General features: G+C 43.7%; 1 protein-coding gene across 2 annotated transcripts; it reads right to left on the reverse strand.

Annotated features, from left to right (window-relative positions):
• Positions 1 to 1,938: 1,938 nt before the first annotated feature.
• On the reverse strand, positions 1,939 to 21,929 carry atxn7l2a (ataxin 7 like 2a). Of its 2 annotated transcripts, none has more exons than XM_089011079.1 (10): positions 21,730 to 21,929; positions 18,382 to 18,450; positions 13,317 to 13,662; positions 11,868 to 12,121; positions 10,763 to 10,845; positions 10,144 to 10,355; positions 8,878 to 9,058; positions 6,040 to 6,161; positions 3,656 to 4,340; positions 1,939 to 2,238 (listed from the first exon to the last, which is right to left on the reverse strand). In XM_089011079.1, exons 1-10 carry the CDS (start codon positions 21,857 to 21,859, stop codon positions 2,221 to 2,223), a joined length of 2,100 nt encoding a protein of 699 aa, XP_088867205.1. In that variant the 5' UTR covers positions 21,860 to 21,929; the 3' UTR covers positions 1,939 to 2,220. The 2 variants fall into 2 exon arrangements, with proteins under 2 accessions (XP_088867205.1, XP_088867204.1); XM_089011078.1 differs by having other exon boundaries at positions 11,868 to 12,124; positions 21,730 to 21,927.
• Positions 21,930 to 22,063: the final 134 nt, after the last annotated feature.

A 22,063-nucleotide genomic window follows, 5' to 3' on the forward strand; every position in this document is an offset into this window, starting at 1 on the left:
AGTTCTCAGCCGCTGGTCCACATCCCCCTTGGATGTCGCTTCCAGAACCTTGTCCACATCCTCATCAAACTGCTTCCAATCAGTTCTCTTCGAGGATTGAGGCCACTGGATCCTTGGTTGGGCCGAAGGCGCTCCGCCAGGTGGAACTGTTGAATCTTGTTGGCTTTGAAGGCTTTGTAGGTTGTTGGGAGGTGATGCAGTCTATTGGGGGCTTGGGGTGGCATTCGAACTGTTGGCAGCGGGTGTTGATGACACTTGGAGGCTTCGGGCACTATGGGTTCTCCTCCGTCTGACCAGAAGTAACTTCTGTGCGTTGTGTCGCCACTGCCGCAGACAAACATTTCATCCTGCCTTGATGGATTTTCAAACCCTTCTGATTCTTGCAGGTTTTACCGCAGATGCACTGTGCTGTCGTCGTCGTTAATCCGTTGTCCGGGTTCGTCATTCTTAGATCCGTCCTGTTGGGGTGCTCATACTCCCCCCCTCTCGGGCACCCCTGGGGGTTTTTCTTTATTCATGTCTGTCGCTTGTTTCGGGTTCCTCCTCACGGAAGATAAGGTTTGGGCTGCCAACCCTCCCCTCCCCGGGTTGCCGTCTCTCCGGCTGTCCTCTGTCTCTCCAGATGTCACTACCCTTTCGTGGTCGTCAACCAGCCTATTCCTGGTTGTCCCTGGTACTCCCAGAAGTTTCAGTTAACAATACATCTGCTGATGCACAAACTTGGACACATCATCAGTGTATACTATATATATACAGTAAAGTCTCGTTATATCGATATTCAAGGGAATCCAAAAAATATCGATATAACCGGGACTATCGATATATCCGACCCTGTTTGCATGTAATTTTCTCCGTGCGTGCATAGAAATAGTATCGATATAATCGGGACTATCGATATATCCGATATCGATATAACGAGACTTTACTGTATATATATATAGTGAATGAAATTGCGAATTTATTCATCACATTTCATGTCGATTACCATTTTGTGTTTGGGAGCCTTTTACTGAGCGAGTTGCTTGTTCTGTAGCCACAAAGGGACATAGGTCTTCTTGTGCCGGTCCCAAGCCCGGATAAATACAGAGGGTTGTGTCAGGAAGAGCATCGACGTAAAAGCTTGGCCAAAACAAACATGCGGATCAAACCTCTAAAGATGGAGGACACGGATTCGCTGTGGCGACCCCTTGAAGGGAAAAGCCGAAAGGAAAAGAATATATATGGTCGGGGCGGCCCGGTAGTCGAGTGGTTAGCACACCGGCTTCACAGTGCAGAGGTCGCCGGTTTGCGTCCCGGTCCGGCCTCCCTGTGTGGAGTTTGCATGTTCTCCCCGGACCCGCGTGGGTTTTCTCCGGGTCCTCCGGTTTCCTCTCACACTCCAAAAACATGAATGGCAGGCAGATTGACCACTCCAAATTGTCCCTAGGTGTGAGTGTGAGAGTGACTGTTGTATGTCTTTGTGTGCCCTGCGATTGGCTGGCAACCAATTCAGGGTGTCCCCCGCCTCGTGCCCAAAGACAGCTGAGATAGGCTCCAGCACCCCCCGCGACCCTAATGAGGAAGAAGCGCTACGGAAAATGAGATGAGCGATATATAAGGTCGTTTTGTGGGCTAAAAAAGCCTGATTATACATGGTCGTTTTTTGGTGCTCAAAAAGCCTTACTATACATGGTGGTTTTTTTTTTTGTCAAAAACACCTTATTATACATGGTCTGGCTTATAAATGAAATGTATTGTTGTTATTATCTGTGTGTGTGTATGTATGTATGTGTGTGTATATGTATGTATGTATCTACCAAATGAATGAGAACTAACCACTAAACGCTTAAACATCAAAGTCAGCTTTTATTGTCCTGCAGTGCTGCATTGATTTGGCACTTTCTCCTTTGCGGCGCATGTGGTTTTCAAGTCAGAAAAACACATCAAAAAGACACAGAGACTTTTTTTCTTGAATAAAGCAAAATATTTTAATTAGCAGCATCACCGGATGATCTTGAGGTATTTGAAGTCCACAGCCATACATTGAAAATCCTCCTTTCACCCTTCCGACATACTTTCAGATGATAGCAAAGACACACGGAGACTCCAGTCTATTCCCGTCAAAGGACCCGCACAGCACCAGCGCACGCGTGTGCAACGTGTACAACGTGTACAAGGTGAATCCTGTTGCCCAAGTGAAGCTGTCTCACTCTTGTGGCTTGTAAAGGCAGGCAGGCACAATTAATGGTGCACTTTTGGCTGTGGGGAGAGAAAACAAACACAAAAAATGTCATTCCAACGACATGGACAACAACAGTCATGTTCCCAATTTGTCGGGAGGTCACCATATGAATATTTCAAGCTGTCTAACTAGCTGGCGACCTAGCTAGCTATCCACAGGTAACATCCGACTTACGACAGAGTTCCGTTCCGACCAAACGGTTGTAAGTCGAAATGGTCGCAAGTCGAAATCCATTCAAAATGTTGAATAGAGACTCAGAGGCTAAATGACATAGGTATGGGTCATGGTCATAAGGACGGGTGGTCGTAAGTCGAGCGGGTCGTAAGTCGGATGTCAACTGTATTTGGTAACTGTTTGCGGTCTGGCTGGCTAGCTGGTTATGTCGCTAGCTATCTTTTTGCTATCTAGCTGGCTAACTATTGGCTGGCTGGCTATTTAGTTGGCTGTATTAGCTGAATAGCTAGCTTTCTATCTATTTGTTACTTCCGGGTTGAGTGAACACTGGTGTGTGTGGCTGCCGCCACTCACCCACAGAAAAAAACTTATCTTGTGACGAACAACAGTCAGTTAGCTAGCTATCTATCTATTTGCTAACTGTTAGCTGTCTGGCTGGTTAGCTGGTTATCGAGCTAACTATCTGTTGGCTATCTAGCTGGCTAACTATTGACTGACTGGCTGGCTAGCTAGTTGGCTGTATATTAGTTGGCTAGCATTCTTTCTAAAAAAAACTTATCCTGTGACTAAAGTGACCTTGAGAGTTTTGAAAGGCGCTACAGTAAATAGCTAACTAGACAGCTAATACTGTAGATAGCGAGCTAGATAGCCAGGTAGCTAGCTAATAGATCGTTAATAGATAGCAAATAGAATGTTGCTGTGCTGATGACCATTTTGTGTTTGGGAGCCTTTTACTGAGTGAGCTGCTTGTTCAGTAGCGACAAAGGGACATAGGTCTTCTTGTGCCGGTCCCAAGCCCGAATAAATACAGCGGGTTGTGTCAGGAAGGGCATCCGACGTAAAAGCTTGGCCAAAACAAACATGCGGATCAAACCTGTAAAGATGGAGGACATTGATTTGCTGTGGCGACCCCGTCAAGGGAAAAGCCGAAAGGAAAAGAAGAAGATAGCAAGATAGCTGGCTAGCTAGATAGCTAATAGATCGCAAATAGATTGCTAGCTAGATAGACATACAGATAGATAGCTTGCTAGCGAGATAGAAAGCTAGCTAGCCAGCTAGATAGCTCAAGAGCCAGACATATAGCTAGCTAGCCAGCTAATAAATAGATAGCAAATAGCTAGCTAGCTTCGAGTCCCAATGCATTGGAATGGCATTTGGGGGGTGAACATGACACGCTATATGAATGACCCAAAAGTGATTCGGGGTGTCTTGATCCTAGCGCCATTTTAGCACGCTACGATGTGTCAACAGCTTGTTTACCTTTTGGGCGGCCATCTTTTTCTCCATGCCCCCCGCCAAGCCGCCGCTCTTACTGTCCTTCCACGGGTAAAAGTTGGAACGAGGAGAAGATGAGTCAGGAGTGGATGAGGAGGAGGAGGAGGAGGAGGACGAGGGGAGCGAGTGTTCCTGCAGACCGCCTCCTTTACGCTTTTTGATCAAACCCTGATGGTCCAACGGCCGCCCGCCACCTTGCACAAGCAACCCCGAGTCCGCGACGCTATTCCGACAATTGTTGACGGAAGACGTTTCCGCGGGCGACGTGTGCGTTCGTCTGTAAGTCCAAAGCGTCTTTGCGGCCGGCGAATGCGATTCTGTTGGGGAGGGAAGTGGGTGGGGTTTACTCCCTGGCGACAGCCTACCATTGGTCAGTCCGTGGGAAAGAGGCGAGAGGATGGGCGCTTTGGGGGCGGCGAAGGTGGAGGAGGGCGGGCGGCCCCTGTCTTGCAAGGAAATGCAGTTCCTGTTTGGGCCGGAACGGTCGCCTTCCTGGGACGGCGCTTTGCGTTTGCGGGCAGCGGCCGCCGTGGCGGCGTCTTCGCGCAATCTGAGCATCTGCTTGCTGGGACGCCCCACGGGGTTTTTGGGCCGTCCCGGATCCGCCTGACGGGGAACCGTCTTGGCTGGGGAAGCCGGACACTGGTGGTTTGTAGCTTGAGGTATTTTCCTGAGTCACAATAAGAAATAATAATACATTTGATTTCTAAGCGCCTTTCAAAACTCTCAAGGTCACTTTACAGTCACAGGATAAGCAGCCGCATGCGCTAACGTTCACTCAACCCGGAAGTAACTCAAATAGCTAGCTAGCGAATAGCTAACAAATAGATAGCTAATAGCTAGCGAATAGATAGCTAATAGCTAGCGAATAGCCATTAGCCAGCGAATAGATAGCCAATAGCTAGCGAATAGATAGCTATTAGCTAGCAAATAGATAGATTTGTATTTTTTGGGGGGGCTTCTCGTGTTTGTTTCATTTACACGATCTTTAGGGATGTTCATTTTTTGGTACGGCATTTTGTTTCACGTCTCAAGTACTAATAGCTATCTATTCGCTAGCTAATAGCTATCTATTCACGAGCAATTGTCTATCTATTCGCTGGCGAATAGCTATCTAATCGCAAGCTATTAGTTTTTCTGGGGTTGTGCAGCGGCAACCACACGCGCCAGCGTTCAATCAACCCGAAAGTAACTCAAATAGATATAAATCTAGCTCGCTAGCTAATAGACAGCTAATAGATAGATAGCTAGATAGTGTGAGACCTGTTGTGGCTCAATATTACAGACGCTCCCCAACTTATGAACAAGATACGGTCGTCGTTCGTAAGGTGAATTCGTTCATAAGTTGCTTCAGTGCTATATTTTGTAAGGAATGTATAAGGTTTATATAAGTATGTTTAAAGGACAACCGACACCATTTTTTTTTGTTTTCTAACTGACATCAGAAAAACGTTTGATAGCATCTAAAATAGCCAAAACACACAGGCTGATATTTTTAGTCAAATGCAAAACACCAATAAAAATGACTTAGTGTCCCAAAAGTACTTCAAAATGACCCCGGAAATGCTGAGTTTCATAAGGTCCCGCCCCCTTGTTCGTGACATCACGCCAGGACGTCTTGCCTTGCTGGAGAATCAAAACAATGGCTTCACATTCGGAGAAGATGCTTTCTTGTTACTCCTCCTGTTATGAATATGATTCAAATAGTTCTGAAGAGGAAAGCATACATGTTTGCAATTGATTAAAGAAGTCCTTCCGTGTCATTTCGAGGCATCAGGACAGCAATGTAGCTTCCCAGAAAATGCATAAGCTCCGTTGGAAATGGTGCAACACACAAGGATTCACCATGGCGTTATTTATGCGTTTTCCTTCTAATTTTGCCATCAACACGGATCAACACGGATCAAGTTTTCAGAACCAACACCCAAAGTACCCAAAATGCATTGTGTGTCGCTTTTTCGGTCAGGGGCATTCTGAATGTGACGTCACTTCGGGCATCGTCATCAACTCGAAAACAAGACTTCATGAATATTCAGCTTGAGTCTTAAAACGTAAAATATAGCTATATGCTGTGGAATCTTATTAAAATACGCTCAGTAGAAGTCATTTGAAGTCATGTTACAAATTATGGACGCAACATGTCCAGGGGTGTCGGTTGTCCTTTAAGGCTTATTTAGTAGACAATTATGTTTTATGGGGACCTGGGAACGGATTATTCTCCTTTTAATGGTTTCTTATGGGAAATAAATGTTTGGCAGACGAACGTTTGGCCTTACACACACTTTCTGGGAACAAATTAAGTTGGTAAGCTGAGGGATCACAGTATTTGGTGGTGAAAATAGGCAAGGTATCAAGTGAATCCAACTTACTTCCAAAGATGGGCGCTAATGTGCTGCTCCAACATGCTGCTAAAAGCCGACCTCAGGTGGTGAAGCCTTCTGTCAAAAGTGTAGATGCCATGGCCCAACATCATACCACCAAAGGAACACATCTGGACAGAGAAGATGTCAAATATTCCAGAATGAGGGAAAATGAGCTTCATTTTGTTGGGGTCGCTTCTGAAAATCAACAGGCACGCTCAAGTACAGCAAACATTTTCAGGCAACAGCTTATCACTCAATTTAGTCATGGGAAGTTGTATTTCACAATAAACAAAAAACAACAAATACAGGTAACATCCGAGTTACGACCGGGTTCCATTCCGATAAAACGGTCGCAAGTCAAACGGTAAGTTGAAATCCATTCAAAATGGCCGACGTGATGTTTACACAACAGGATGGTATACGATTGCAATCTGTTGTTTTTAAGCAACGGTTTCCATTGGATACTATTGTATACCAAACTGTTTACACTTCATTTTACATACATTTTATAACATTTAGTGTCATTTTTATAATTTTAGATTTCATATTATCAATTTTTATGACTGTATAACTGTATCTGTAATGTATACAAAACTGTTTACTGTACAGTTCATTTATCAATGTTATACTTATCTTTTAGTGTTGCTTTTATCATTTATATTTCATATTATCGATTTATATTTTATATTTAGATTCCATACAGTAGGTTAAAGAAAACACATACATAAAGAATACAGCAACATATGCTGTAAGTAAGTAAGACAACATATGCTGTAGGTACAAATACAAAATTAAGCATGTAAAAAAGTACAAAAATGCTAAATACGTAGGTACATATGTACCCAAATACACATAGCTTCCCACGCATGCGCGCTGTTGAAAAATGGCTCTCCCTGCTAACGACCCGAAGAGGTCGCCTGACATACACGCTCGGACTCAGGCGGACGCCGTGGGAAAAAAAGCAGTGTACAGTCCTACAGGAGATGTTGCCCAGACGGTATTTGCACTGTATAACTACTGTATTGAGTGTAGTCACACAGTAGATTGGTGAGCGAGTGGAGGACATGCTGGCTAGCCAAAATTATAGTACGCGCTGCCGGTTGCGTAGAATTAAAAAAACACACACACACACACACATACACACACGTGGTCATAAGTACGGATGGTAGTAATTCGCACCAGTCATAACTCGGATATTTCCTGTAAATACAAACTAAAACACTTCTTTTATGCTGAAGTGCTTCATACAACAAAGAGGATGCAGAAAAGTCGTTCAAATTGAATGATTGTCTCTGTGTGTTGTGTTATATTACAGTGATACCTCGGTTTAAGAACCCCTTGCCTTACAAACTTTTCGGTTTACGAACGTTAAATTTATGAAAATTTAACCTTGGCATACAAACTATTTTTGGGGATACACACGGAGCGCCACAATGAGTGATGTTTCATTCATGAACGAGCTCGCTCTCCTAACAAGAAAATGGCAGTCGACTTGTTTCTGTCCTCTATTCCCCGCCCCCAGTCTTCAGTTAAAGCCACGTGATTGGTCAAGAACGCAGCAGTGGGGGGGGGGGGGTAGTTCAAAAGCAGAGTGTAGACTGCAAGGCTAAAATAGCCCATCAATCAGGCTCCACAAATAACCCGCACAAGCCATCTGTACACTCGATGCAAAAAGCTATCAACCCAGCTAAACAGAACACAATTGATGAGGAACAAGGTAAAATTATTGCAGAGAATGCACAGCAACTTCACTCCGATATCATCAAGAGGCTACCTGGAAGTTCATCATCCATTGATGATTTCAAGACTAGCCACGGATTGTTCGAGAAGCGTCGTACAGGGATTCATGGTGTCATTCGTCACGGTGAGGTAGCCAGTTCTGGTGATAAAGCTGCCAAAGCTTACAAGGAATCATTCCTCAAGATGATGGAAGAAGAAGGCTACGTTCCTCATCAAGTGTTTAATGCTGATGAAACTGGCCACTCCATTCCATCAAGCCATCAACGACCATCACAAAGGTCAATAAAACTACTTTACGTCTGTGTAAGCTCTCAGTCGTACAGAAGTGGTCCATAGTGGGCCTCTATCGGCAGTCCATATGCACCTAAAAGCTAGCAACCACTCATTGGACGACAATGAGGTTAAAATCTTAGCGAAAGAACATAGTGGGTTTGAAAGGGGAGTAAAAGAAGCAATTTTCATAAAACAACTAAATCCTTCATTAAACCGGTTTGGTGGGGTGAGGTTCAATTTGGATCGTTCATACAATAGCCTGCTTAGGCAACATAAGATTAGTAATTCTGATGAGGTGATACCGGTCGAAATGGGGCAATCAGGCCAGTCGTTAGTCAGAACGACAGGAACTATCGGTGGAGCAGCTGCAAGGAGTAGTCCTGTGCTCCCCCCAACCTGAGAGCAGGGAGGGACCTATCATAGCAGAGTCCGGCATCGCCATGTCTGGACAGTAGGGAGATATATATATATATATATATAAAGAAGTACAGATGACGGCTGAAGAAACCGTTTCATCAAGAAACCATTTTATTATAAGGTACAGTTTTTATTTAATTATTACTGTCCTTCCAGTATTTATTTAATTATAATACCATATCACATTTATTAGACATAAAATAAGGTATATTTTGTGTAGTTTTAAGGCTTAGAAAATTAGAAAATGATGTTTTATGAGGACCTGGGAACAGATTATTCTCATTTTAATGGTTTCCTATGGGAAACTAATTTTTGGGATACACACGTTTCGCCTTACCTGGGAACCAATTAAGTTCGTAGGCCAAGGTAACACTGTATTTTGACTTGAGGATGGTGAATAATGCAATAGCTCACTGCGATCGGTCTTGGGTGCGCAGCAGAAGACGGGAAGTCAACGGGATGCTCCGCTCCTTCCGTTTCACTTTCACCACTGGAAATTGTTCCGTGGACAAGAGGGGACGGGACGCGAAGGCTTCCCTCATCCTGCAACTCCCCGTCATTGTCCGGGGGGGCCTCTGATTGACACGTGGAGCGACTGGAACGACATGGCCAGCTAACATTTTATAATAATAACAACAACAACAATAACAATAAATAATAATAATAATCCATGATGAATGACATCATTTCAAAAGGGGCCTATCAGCTACGAGATAGAAGGGTGAAATATATCAGATTGAAATAAGAATGGTTGAACACTACAAATACGTAAGTTTATAAGGTAAAGTATACCTATATGTGGAGAGTAACAACTTAGACCAACTAGACAAATACAAATGAGTAGAAAAATAAGTAACATTGGATGTTTAAGGATGTGCATAAAAAATAATAATAAATCATAATACATTACATTCATAAGTGCCTTTCAAAACTCTCAAGGTTTACAGTCAGGGGATACACTTGTCTGTGGGTGAGCAGCGGCAGCCACACGCGCGAGCGTTTATTCAACCCGGAAGTAACTCAAATAGATAGAAAGCTAGCTAGCTAGCCAATCAATAGCCAACAGATACCTAGCTAGATGGTCATCCAGCGAGACACCTAATAGATAGCTAGCTAGATTGCCAGCTAGTAAGCCAGATAGCTAGCCAGCCAGAGCTAATAGATAGCAAATAGCTATCAAATGATACTAATAATAATACTAATAATAACAACACTAATAATAATACATATAATCATATAATACACTCAAGGTCACTTTACAGTCACAGGATACATTTTTTTGTGGGTGAGCAGCGGCAGCCACAGGCACCAGCATTCACTCAACCCCGGAAGTAACTCAAATAGATAGAAAGCTAGCTAGCTAGCCAATAGATAGCTAATAGATAGCTATATAGCGAATAGATAGCCAGCTAGATGGCTATATAGTTCATCGATAGCTACCTTTATTGAATAAAGCAAACGTTTAATTTGGAAAAAAAAATGTTCTTTTTTTTTCTTGAAGTTGTTGTCGGCCACTTGTACGTAAAAGTTGCATGCCCCAGGAGTCCGGGCAGACGTTATTTCAGACACTGCTAATCAACATTTGCATTTGCATTTTCCATTGCTACCTCGGTGATACATCATGACTTTGAATTATCAGCGAGTAGAATTCCTTCTTTGCTTGTTTTTGGCAAATCTAACCTGAATGCAGGAAGGCTAGCCAAAAATCTTCGGCAGTGCGGAGCGCCATCTTGTTCTCTGGGCACCTCCGCGCTGGGCGACCACCCGGAATAGGAACCTCCCTCCAGCGATTGGGCCCCCTTCTCTCGAACTTTGGTCTTCAGTTCAGCCACTAACTGGTCAAACTTCTTACTGCGACCCAACACCTTCCGACGCTGGTGGATGGAATGGATCTGGAACAAGACCAGATGGACTCAGTCATTTTTCTACATTATTTTGGAATTATCATTCAGGAAACATGTGCTGAATCACTAAAAAGTGTTAAGAATTGATTTTAAAAAGATAGGGAGGGGCATGTAATACTAACACTGGAAAACAAATTCCAATATAAATTGTGATGGACATTGCATTAAGAACATCATAATAACAATAACAACAATAATAATAAAATAAAATACAAAAATTAAAGAAAAAGAAGAAAAAGAAAAAGAAAAAGATGAAGACCATGAAAATGAAGAAGACAAAGAAGACGAAGAAGACGAAGAAGACGAAGAAGATGAAGAATAATTATATACAATTCCGACTTTGAACTCTGAATTCCGACTTTTAACGTGCGCCGGCGTCTCGCTTTGGATCTCACATTGCATGTCAGCAGGCGAGTGCAGACTTTCTTCCTGTCAAGATCCAGGACACCACAGTGCTTGTCCAAGTCACACTCTCTTTCTGGGAAGATAAAGCCAGTCATGTTTAATGTCACATTCAAAGCAACTATGAACATACAGCGATTCCTTGGCTTACGAACTTAATTGGTTCCAAGACAGAGTGTGTAAGGCGAAAGATGTGTATCCCAAACATTAATTTCCCATAAGGAACCAGTAAAATGAGAATATTCCGTTCTTTCTAATTTTCTAAGCCTTGAAACTACACAAAAAAGACCTTATTTTACGTATAATAAATGTGCGATGGTATTGTAATGAAAGAAATAAACTGTACAGTATAATAAAGTCGTTTTATTGACCTTTGTGGTGGTCGTTGATGGCTTGATGGAATGGTGTGGCCATCTTGAGGAATTATTCCTTGTAAGCTTTGGCAGCTTTATCGTCAGAACTGGCTGCCTCACTATGACGAATGACACTATGAATCCCTGTATGAAGCTTAAAGATCTCGAACCATCCGTGGCTAGCCTTGAAGTCATCAATGGATGACCAACTTCCAGGTTGCCTCTTGACGATATCCGAGTGAAGTTGTCGTGCTTTCTCTGCGATCATTTTACCTAGTTCCTCATCAATTGTGTTCTGATTAGCTGGCTTGAGAGCTTTTTGCATCAAGTGTATAGATGGCTTGTGCAGGTTATTTGTGGAACCTGATTGATGGGTTATTTTAACCTTGCAGTCTACACTCTGCCTTTGAACTATCAATAAAGTTGAAACGAGTCCAAATTTCACTGTGTTTTCTATCCATTTTTCTGACGCTGTATTTGTCGGCTGTATTTCTCACAAAGACTGGGGGTGGGGAATAGAGGACAAAAAATTGTTGGCTGCCATTTCCTTGTCAGGAGAATGGGCTCGTTTGCAAATATCACTCATTGTGGCGCTCCGTGTGTATCCCGAAAAATAGTTTGTATGCCAAGATTAAATTCTCGTGAAGTTCACGTTCATAAGCCAACAAGTTTGTTAGCCAAGGCGTTTGTAAGCCGAGGTATCAATGTATATCCTTCCAAATGCAAGTGTTTTTCCGGCACTTACTGGCGGCCATTTTGTTGTATGGCTTGGGAATACGGTGGCTTTGGACCGCAGAGGCTGGAGAAGAATCCTTTCTTTGGGTCGGGGGCCTTTCAGTGGCTGCTGGAGGCCTCGCAGGCGGCGTGCCTCCGTGTGGCCACGGGGGGTCTCTGATGGATGAAGGTGGCGAGCTCATCAGAGGTTCGACAGGCGGTGGCTGCTTGAATACTGATGCATCGCTGTGGTTGCTGTGGCAGGATTTTTCCAGTGGCAAAGGTCTGCTAATGAGAGAAAACCCAGCATCACAAGACTTCTACGTACATAATGCAGAAGGGCCTGCAAAGCCTTCTCTGCTGGCCTAAAAATATCAGAATCACAGACTAATGTGAATTCTATTTTGTCCATGAATTCTTATGAAATAATTCCAAATTGTCTTTCAGCTCCCTTTCATTGCTTCAGAAATCTACCTGTCTGCCTTCACAATCAGTTCTGCAGGCCCCGGAGTTTAACATAAGTGTCAATGAAAATGCTGCTTTAACAATCAGATTTCAAGATGGCTCCCCAAGGCCTGCTCGAGTTTTCGCAAATTCTGATTGGCTAGTCACATAATTGGTGAGTCACTAGCCAGTCATAGTATCACAAGCTGCTAGTGATAAGCGCATACTGGCGAGAGAAAACACACTGTAGCTGTAGCGAATAGATTAGCTAGCAAATAGATAGCTAGCTGGGTATCTATTACCTAACTAGCTTTCTATCTATTTGAGTTACTTCCAGGTTGAGTGAACGCTGGCGCGTGTGGCTGCCGCTGCTCACCCACAGAAAAACATATCCTGTGACTTTGAGTATTGAAAGGCGCTTCGAAATGAAATATATTATTATTATGAGTATTATTATTAGCTAGCTGGCTATCTATTAGCTATATAGCTAGCCATTTGAGTTGAGCTGGCGCGTGTGGCTGCCGCTGCTCACCCACAGAAAAACCGATCCTGTGACTGTAAAGTGACCTTGAGACTTTTGAAAAGTGATTAGGAATGAAATGTATTATTATTAGTATTATGATGACCCCCCCTCACCCCCCCGGGCGGCCCGGTAGTCGAGTAGTTAGCACAGTGGCTTCACAGTGCAGAGGTCGCCGGTTCGCGTCCCGGTCCGGCCTCCCTGTGTGGAGTTTGCATGTTCTCCCCGGACCCGCGTTGGTTTTCTCCGGGTCCTCCGGTTTCCTCCCACACTCCAAAAAACATGCATGGCAGGCAGATTGACCACTCCGAATTGTCCCTAGGTGTGAGTGTGAGAATGACTGTTGTACGTCTTTGTGTGCCCTGCGATTGGCTGGCAACCAATTCAGGGTGTCCCCCGCCTCGTGCCCGAAGACAGCTGAGATAGGCTCCAGCAACCCCCGCGACCCTAATGAGGAAGAAGCGCTACGGAAAATGGATGGATGGATGATTACCCCTTAATGCAGCCCAATCTTACCTTCCTCCTTCCTTTGTGTTTTTGGCGTGTTTGTGCTGGGGTGGCGTCAAAGGGCCTTGACCTCGACCATCCCATGCTGAGGTGGGGATGGAATTGTTCCCCTGAGAAGGAGAATGGCTGTGATGGGTCTTCTGCTGGGATTGGAGAGGCGGAGAACGGCTGTGATGGGTCTTCTGCTGGGATTGGGGAGGCGGAGAACGTATTCGGGAGTAAAGTTTGGCCAGAGGGCCGTGTCTCCTTTCGCAGTGCTTCTCGAACGCCTGCGGCTTGACCACTTGACCGCAGTGGCTGCACACCACCAGGTAGAAGTCGTCGTAGGCCGGGTACAGACCAAAGATGGACATGTCTGGGAGAAGAACCGACAGGACTGTTCAATAACAAACATGGAAAATGTGCTTCTTATCAAAACAAAGAGGAGGACTTCAAATAATGAAAACAAATGAACTCTTTAAAGTCACAATTCTGAGTTAAAAGTTGGAATTTTGAGTTAAAAATCGGAATTCAGAGTTAAAAGTTGGAATTTTGAGTTAAAAGTCGGCATTCAGAGTTAAAAGTCGGCATTCAGAGTTAAAAGTCGGGATTCAGAGTTAAAAGTCGGGATTCAGAGTTAAAAGTCCGAATTTTGAGTTAAAAGTCGGAATTTTGAGTTAAATCAGAATTCTGAGTTGGGTTGAGTGAACGCTGGCGCGTTTGGCTGCCGCTGCTCACCTGCAGAAAAACATTATTGATCTTATCCCATGAGAGCCAACCACTTCCAGCACAGCACCATTGACTTTTATCCGAGAGGGAGAGAAAAAGCCCAACCCTCCTCCTGCAAAACTGGAGGTTGGACAGCTATCCAAGGCCCGCGATTGGGAGATGCGGGTTGACATTGGCCAGCAATTGGTTTTCCCAGCGGAGATTGCAGCCACCACCCTCAGACCAGACTTGGGGCTCTGGTCCCCTTCACTCAAGGCTGTCTACATCGCAGAACTCACAGTCCCGTGGGAAAACTCTGTTGAAGAGGCCTATGAGCGCAAGAAGCTGCGCTACGCAGAACTCGCAGTGGATGCGCAACAGCGAGGATGGAAAGCCAAGGTCTATCCATTTGAAGTTGGATGCAGAGGGTTTGTGGCTTCCTCCACCATCAAACTGCTAACAGACCCGGGCATCCACGGACAGGCTCTGCGGCACACAGTTAGATCACTCTCCGAAGCGGCAGAAAGAAGCAGCCATTGGATCCGGATGAAGAGGAAGGACCCTTGTTGGGCTCATAGGTCAGCAACCTAAGACCCTCCCCCCCCAAAAAAAACTTCTCAACATCTGATTGGGCATGGGACACAAGCGCAGGCGTGATCAACCTGTCGCTGGCCACCATCCCATCCCATGAGGGTGTCGAGTGACGAAAGGCCGAAACACCCAATGATTCTTTGGAGCGCTACTGACGATGTGTCCCAAATTCACAAGCTTCCCATCCCTGAGGCACAGCTCCCACACCACTCTCAACGTCAAGGCTAAATCTCATGTGAGGACCATCCATTGGCACAAACGCACAGAATAACATCATGTCCAGTGTTTCATGATTCATTCTTATCCTGTGTCAGTAAAGTGACATTGAGAGCATTTGAAAGGCACTCATAAATTGAATGTATTATTATTATACATTTCATTTATAAGCGCTCAAGGTCACTACAGTCACACGATAAGTTTTTCAGTGGGTGAGCAGCGGCAGCCACACGCGCCAGTGTTCACTCAACCCGGAAGTAACTCAAATAGTTAGAAAGCGAGCTACCTAGCTAATAGATAGCTAGCCAGCCAGCTAGATGGCTAATACATAGCAAATAGTTAGCAAGTAGATAGCTAGCCAGCTAAATAGCTATATAACTAATTGAGTCGATAAGATGACCTGAATAACAAAAAAATGGAATGGCTGATGAGAGAGACACACAAGAAATCATTCCAATCTTAAACTTTTTCTGAATTATTATTAAACTACATTATTATTATCATCTCCTTCACTGCCAGACGATGTGCAAAAATGTGTCCGATCCAGTGCCAGGGTTTTTGTCATTGTCACTCAAATTCCAGGACCCACAGACTATTGACATCAACATTCAATGCAGCGTAAGAAACCCGAGACTCTCTTCTTGCATCAGAAAAAAAGGAGGTCATTCCTAAATGATATGGTCTGGAGTTATATCGTCAAAACAGTAAATACTCAATGTTCTAGCTATCTATTAGCTATCTAGATAGCTCGCTATCTATCTATTAGCTAGCTCGATTGTTGAGTCAGGAAACACATTAGCTATAAAGCTAGCTATCTATTAGCTATTGCTGGCTACCTAGCTGGCTAGCTATTTGCTATCTATTCGCTAACTAGCTAGCTGGCTACCTAGCTATCTATCTATTTGCTATTTAACTAGCTAGCTGGCTACCTAGCTAGCTATCTATTTGCTATCAATTCACGATTTAACTAGGTAGCTGGCTAGCTATCTATTTACTATCAATTCGCTATCTAACTGGCTAGCTGGCTACCAAGCTAGCTATTTGCTATCTATTCACTATCTAACTATCTAGCTGGTTACTAAGCTAGCTATGTATTTGCTATCGAACTAACTAGCTGGCTGGCTAGCTAGCTTTCTCTTCACTATCTAACTAACTAGCTATCCATTAGTTATATATTAGCTAGCTCGCTAGCTCTCTATGTATTATGTATCTATGCGTTATTCTGGGTTGAGTGAACGCTGGCACGCGTGGCTTCCACTGCTCACCCACAGAAAAACTGATCCTGTGACTGTAAAGTGACCTTGAGTTTTGAAAGGCACTTAGAAATGACATTTATTATTATTATTATTATTATTATGAGCTTGAAATGAGAGTGACTGTCCAAAATACAATGCAATACAAACATATTGGTTAATATAGCTGTAACTGGCGGGTATCTTGTCATTGGTTGTATATAATTTATTTGGACTTGTTGTTCTGTAAAAGTGTTTAATGTTTCTATGCGAATCTTTATATGTGTGTCTTTCTTAAAATCGTTCGTCTTCGATACTTTATGTATCATGTTTTGTCATTATCACTTCCGCGTCATGTGTTTCGATAAAAGCGAGTAAGGCGAGACAGACGGAACGAGACTAATGCGAAAGAGAGACACAAGCGGAGCAACTGCTAGATAGAGAACGACAGTCTCAAGTCTACGTCAACGTTTATCTACTTTCGGTTAATAAGGTGCACACGGTACGTTATTAATTTCCTTATTGACTGAATGTTTTGTCCAACTTATTGTAATGTTGTCGTTTCAATGTCCTTTCTCGTTTTCACGGTCTTCCAAGTGTTTCACAATAAACGTGACATCGGTAAGAAGCGTCATCCTTGACCGGGGTACAGTGAAAACGTGTTCACAACAACGAAAACGTGCTCACACAGTGAAAACGTGCTCCCAAAAGTATATGGTCCTCATTCCGCGCAGGTGCTTCCCACCGCAACGGCAAGCTATCGACTTCGGCGTACTCGCTACATCGAGCGTCGGCGCACTCAACCACGTGTCACGGAGCTAGCCACGAGCTACTTGGAACATCGTAGCACTCAACCCGCAGCAAGCTACAGGCCTCGGCGTGCATCGTCACAATCAGCCTTCAACGGTTTCAACGCGCGACGTTGCTTCACATGCTTAACAGCAGCTCAAGGTTTTGATGGACGTTTCCAGTCGCTCACAAAGTGGATGGATAGAACATACAAATTCACCGCAGTAACACAGAAAATAATGAATGTGGGTTTTGGAATGAAAGTATATACAGTAAAGTCTCGTTATATCGATAGTACTGCTTATTACGATACTATTTCTATGAACGCAAGGAGAAATTTACATGCCGCAGGATTGGATATATCGATAGTCCGGTTATATCGATATTTTTTTCCCACTCCCGAGAATATCGATATAACGAGACTTTACTGTACTTCTATAAAACAAATTTGAGGTTCTGAACTATTAAAATGTCTCAAACTAGCATTTCAGTTAAGAGGGCCGAAATGGCGGCTCTACTGGCAGCAAAGGAAGCTGAGATTGAAATGGAAGAGGCGGTTGAAGCTCAACGTCAGCAGTTGAAAAAAACGTGAAAATCTGAGAGACATCAAAGTGATGAAGGCAAAGTTACGTGTGTGTGAGGAAGAAATAATGAAAGCAACGTTACGCCAGTTTGAGAAAGTAGTGAAGGTAAAGTTAGGTGCGTTTGAGGAAGAAGAAATGAAGGAACTGCATGTCACCGGCATCCCCAAACACACCAAAGAGAAAGATACATTGCCTTTCTACCACCATGACCCATGCCATAAACCGCTAACTGAGAAATAGGTTGAATCCTACATTCAAAGTTCCTACTTTTAGTTGTATCCTCTTGGCGTTCCATTTCTCTCTTTTCCTGCGGGCACACCTCCCTCCTCTCCTTCTTCGACCAACAGTAGTCCATTTTCCACTGGCACCCTGAAGGTCAACAGTACCAATGGCGGCCGTTGTTAACCCGGGCCTCGACCGATCCGGTATGGGATTCAGAGGTTTGACTCGTTTTGGCAATTTTTTTTACGTCGGATGCCCTTCCTGACACAACCCTCTGTATTTATCCGTGCTTGGGACCGGCACAACAAGGCACTGGCTTGTGCCCCCTTGTGGCTACATCCTTTTTTACATAATAATAATAATAATAATACTAACTTATTTACCACTGAATTTTCACAAAGCACAAACATGGAAAAAGGGAAAATGCTGCACCTTGTGAAAGGGAAAAACATAGCCAGAGGTCTGGCCAACGCATTTTTTGGCACCCAAGCATGAAAAAACAAACCCCGAACAAATTCGGGAATGGCGCTCGACGTCATGTTTTCAATTCCCGAATACATTGATAAATGGCGGTGAATGAGTTGAAATAGAGTACGTGGGAAATCACATGATGGAGTACTGCGGATATATTGTCAACATTATTGTGACATCTTGTATGTGACATTGCCGGTGTGATGAAAACATGACGGAAACCAAAAATAGCAGCAAAAGTTTGTTTTGCGGAGTTGCAGACGGGATGCTGGCCGGACCTACCCTCCCTGCTGAGTGACATGGCCTCTGCCGCCTTTTTGCCATTTTTATTGCAGTCATCCACGCCAGCTCCTAAAACACCAGACAGGAAACATTTTCATGATACTTGTTCCATCTCCGACTAGTGTGGCATTCATATCAGTTGTATAAATTCAGCTCAAAGCAAAAGCAACGAAACACAATGCATTTTGGGTACTTTCTTTCATCCGAAAAGACCGTGTTGATGGCAAAATTAGAAGGATAACTACATAAATAGCGCCATGTCGTTTTGTGTGGCAGCCAATTGCGGTAACACGCATAAAGAAGGTGCAGGTTGACACAAATTCCCAGCGGACAAATCAAGCCCATTTCCAACAGAGCTTGGGCGCCATCTTGTGCATTTTCTGGCCGCTACATTGGAGTCCAGACAGCTCGAATTGATACGGAAGGACTTCTTTCATCGATTGCAAACATTGATGCTTTCCTCTATTTAGGACTTGAAACTCCTTCACAGGAAGAGCTCATTAGCCAGGTTACAAATGTATCAGTTCATGGAAAAGACAATGTTTTATTGCTTACAGGTGTTCGTGCTTAGAACTCAAGAGGTGTGGTATTCTAATCAAGAAAACTATGTTTTACTCACGTATCACTTCAATTTGCATATATTTCTCAAGAAATAGTTTGGCAGAGGGCTGCAGAATTCAGCTGTCTGTCATGAATGGCTGCATCACCTGCGTTTCTGGGCCCGAGCCTTTGTCCAGTGTCCGATCGAACATCTCTGACAACTATTTGAATCATATTCATAACTGGATGAGTAACTAGAAAGCATCTTCTCCCAATCTGGACTCTCTGAAGTCATTGTTTTGATTCTGGAGCAAGGCAGTTTGCGAAGGAGTAGCCTGGCGTGATGTCACCAATAAGGGGGCGGGACCTTCTGAATCTCCCCAGTTTCGAGCTCATTTTGTGGCAGTTTTGTGACACCAAGTCATTTTGATTGGTGTTTTGCATTTGACTCAAAATATCAGCCTGCGCGTTTTGGGTGTTTTCGATGCTATAAAACGTTTTTCTGATGTCAGTTAGGAAACCAAAAAAATGGTGTTGGTTGTCCTTTCAGACCCTTAACCCTTTCGATACTTCAAAGACATTTGCATTGGATGAGCCTTTAGTCGTTTCACAACGTCGAAATCGACGTTTCCCAGCAGTAAAGCAATGAAAGTAAGACGAAAGGAAGAAGTAGAAAAACAAAATACAGGAGCTGCTGGAAAGGCAGCCATTCTCGCGGCAGCCATCTTGAAGTCAAAACAGCATTACAAAAACAACAAAATAAACTTTATGACACAACACAAAAGACACAGACAGTCATTCAATCGCAAACACTTTCTTCACCCACTTTGTTGCGTGAAGCAGTTCTGGATGAAAGAGGAGAGGATCAAAGCGTCCTTTTCACCAGTGAATCAGGGACGTCATGGTGAAACGTGCACATCTGCTACAAGCTAAATGTTGAAAGTAAACACCAAGCTGTAGCATCCATTTCTCTCTCTCTCCGAGCTAGCTATCTATTTGCTGTCTATTAGCTATCTGGCTAGCTTGCTATCTATGGTGCACATTCCACCATATGGTCCCTGGTCCACTGGTGAAGAGATGCTTTGATCATCTCCTCTTAAATCTGGAACTGCTTCGTGTAACAAAGAGGGTGCAGAAAGTGCTTAAGAATGAATGACTCTGTGTCTTTGTGTTGTCATGTTATTTGTTAGGTAGTTTTTGTTTGTTTGTTCTTTTGACTTCAAGATGGCGCCGCGAGAGTGGCTGCCTTTCCAGCAGCTCATGTATTTTGTTTTTCTACTTTCATCACTTTGCTGCTGTGAAATGTAAATTTCTCCACTAAAATGCGAGACTAATAAAGGCAAATCCAATCCAATCTATCAACTATCTAGCTATCTATCTATTTGCTATTTATTTGCTGGCTATTAGCCATCTGACTAGCTAGCCTTCTACCTAGCTTGCTATCTATTCGCTAGCTAGCTATTTGCTGTCTATTAGCTATCTGGCTAGCTTGCTATCTGGCTCGCTATCTATTAGCTATCTAGCAAGCTAGCTAGCTATTTGCTATCTATTAGTTATGTAGCTAGCTAGTTTGCTATGTAGCTCATTTCTATTAGCTATCTAGCTAGCTAGTCTTCTATCTAGCTTGCTATCTATCAGCTAGCTAGTTATTTGCTGTCTATTACCTATCTGGCTAGCTTGCTATCTGGCTCGCTATCTATTAGCTAGCTAGCTAGTTATTTGCTGTATATTAGCTATATCGCTAGCTAGTTTGCTATTTGGCTCGTTATCTATTAGCTATCTAGATAGCTATCTATTTACTGTCTATTAGCTATCTGGCTAGCTAGCTTGCTATCTAGCTCACTACCTATTACCTATCTGGCTAGCTAGCTTTCTATTTGCTATCTATTTATATTGACACCTTCAAAGACGTACAGATGACGGCGGAAGAAACCTTTTCGGCTGTGGTGGTGGTATCACCAAATTGAACGTATTAACGTAAATGAGAGGGGAGGGAAATGTATTCATGGTCAGAAGCTATCCAGTCTCGGCATACTTTACTGGTGAGTTGTGAGAAGACTTGCATGGATGCCAAACAATGGGGGAGTGCAAAAAAAGCTTGAAAGCTGGGGAAAAGACAAATATATTGGAGAGGAACGACCACAGTTCGGGTAAAGGGACATAGTCGATGCGATGAAGGGGACACGCAAGGGAAATCAGGGTCAAGTGCTCGAATAAGGAAAAAAAAACAAGAGTGGCGTTTAAAAATGGCAAATCTTGGGGCAGCATTCATGTTGTTGGTAACAGCACGAGACTCCTTGTGTGTCACCGGTGTACACATTCCAAATCAGCGGGTTACTCAGCTGCTGGAACGCCAACTCAAAGTAACTATCCTGCCGTCAACCAATTGTGTGTTGCTTGTTAGCAAGCTAGCTTAGCTTTTCCACGGTAAGAAGTTACACGCAGAGTCTGTCTTCCTGCCTGCCATACTAGCTTCATTCTGGGCTGATGTCATCGCCGCCCGGCTCATTTCATCCAATTTGGACACACCCGGCAAACAAAAGGTGACATGACTTTTTTTAACACAGCTCCAATACTATAATGCAAACGCCATATTATTGATCCCGGTCCTTGTTTTTTCCCTGACAACATTATGCAGATGGCTCCAGTGTAGAGCAACATGTTATCCATCCAGCGCTAGGACCCGGCAGGGTCTTTGTTTGGGTAACATGGCTAACGCTTCCCGACGTTTACACGAAAATAAAGCTTCGGCTTTTTGGATGAAAGCATTTAATCGCAGGTAGATGTGGCGTCGTGGCGTTTGCTTACCATCAGGGGTTGTCACAGAGGACCACTCGGTCCAAGCAGTCCAACTTTGACCGACGAAATCATCGAAGCTAGGCACCCGCCGATCGAGAGCAGCCATTACTTTCACTGCGCGTTCACGCGCCGCCATCATCACTGCGCGGCAAACTGCCTACGTCATAAGTCGCTTGCTGACAACTTGGCGGGGACGTCAACTAATAACAACCACAATGGCACAGGCGATGTTTACTAATGGGACGGAAGAGGATTAGGGCCACTGAAGAAAAACTAAATCATAGATTTCATTCATAAGTTCACTCAACCAGGAAGTAACAAAGTAAAAAAAAAAAAAAAAAAA

Source organism: Hippocampus bargibanti, linkage group LG12 (genome assembly GCF_051943395.1).
Source record: "Hippocampus bargibanti isolate YZ-2025 linkage group LG12, ASM5194339v1, whole genome shotgun sequence".
Lineage (NCBI taxonomy): Eukaryota > Metazoa > Chordata > Actinopteri > Syngnathiformes > Syngnathidae > Hippocampus > Hippocampus bargibanti.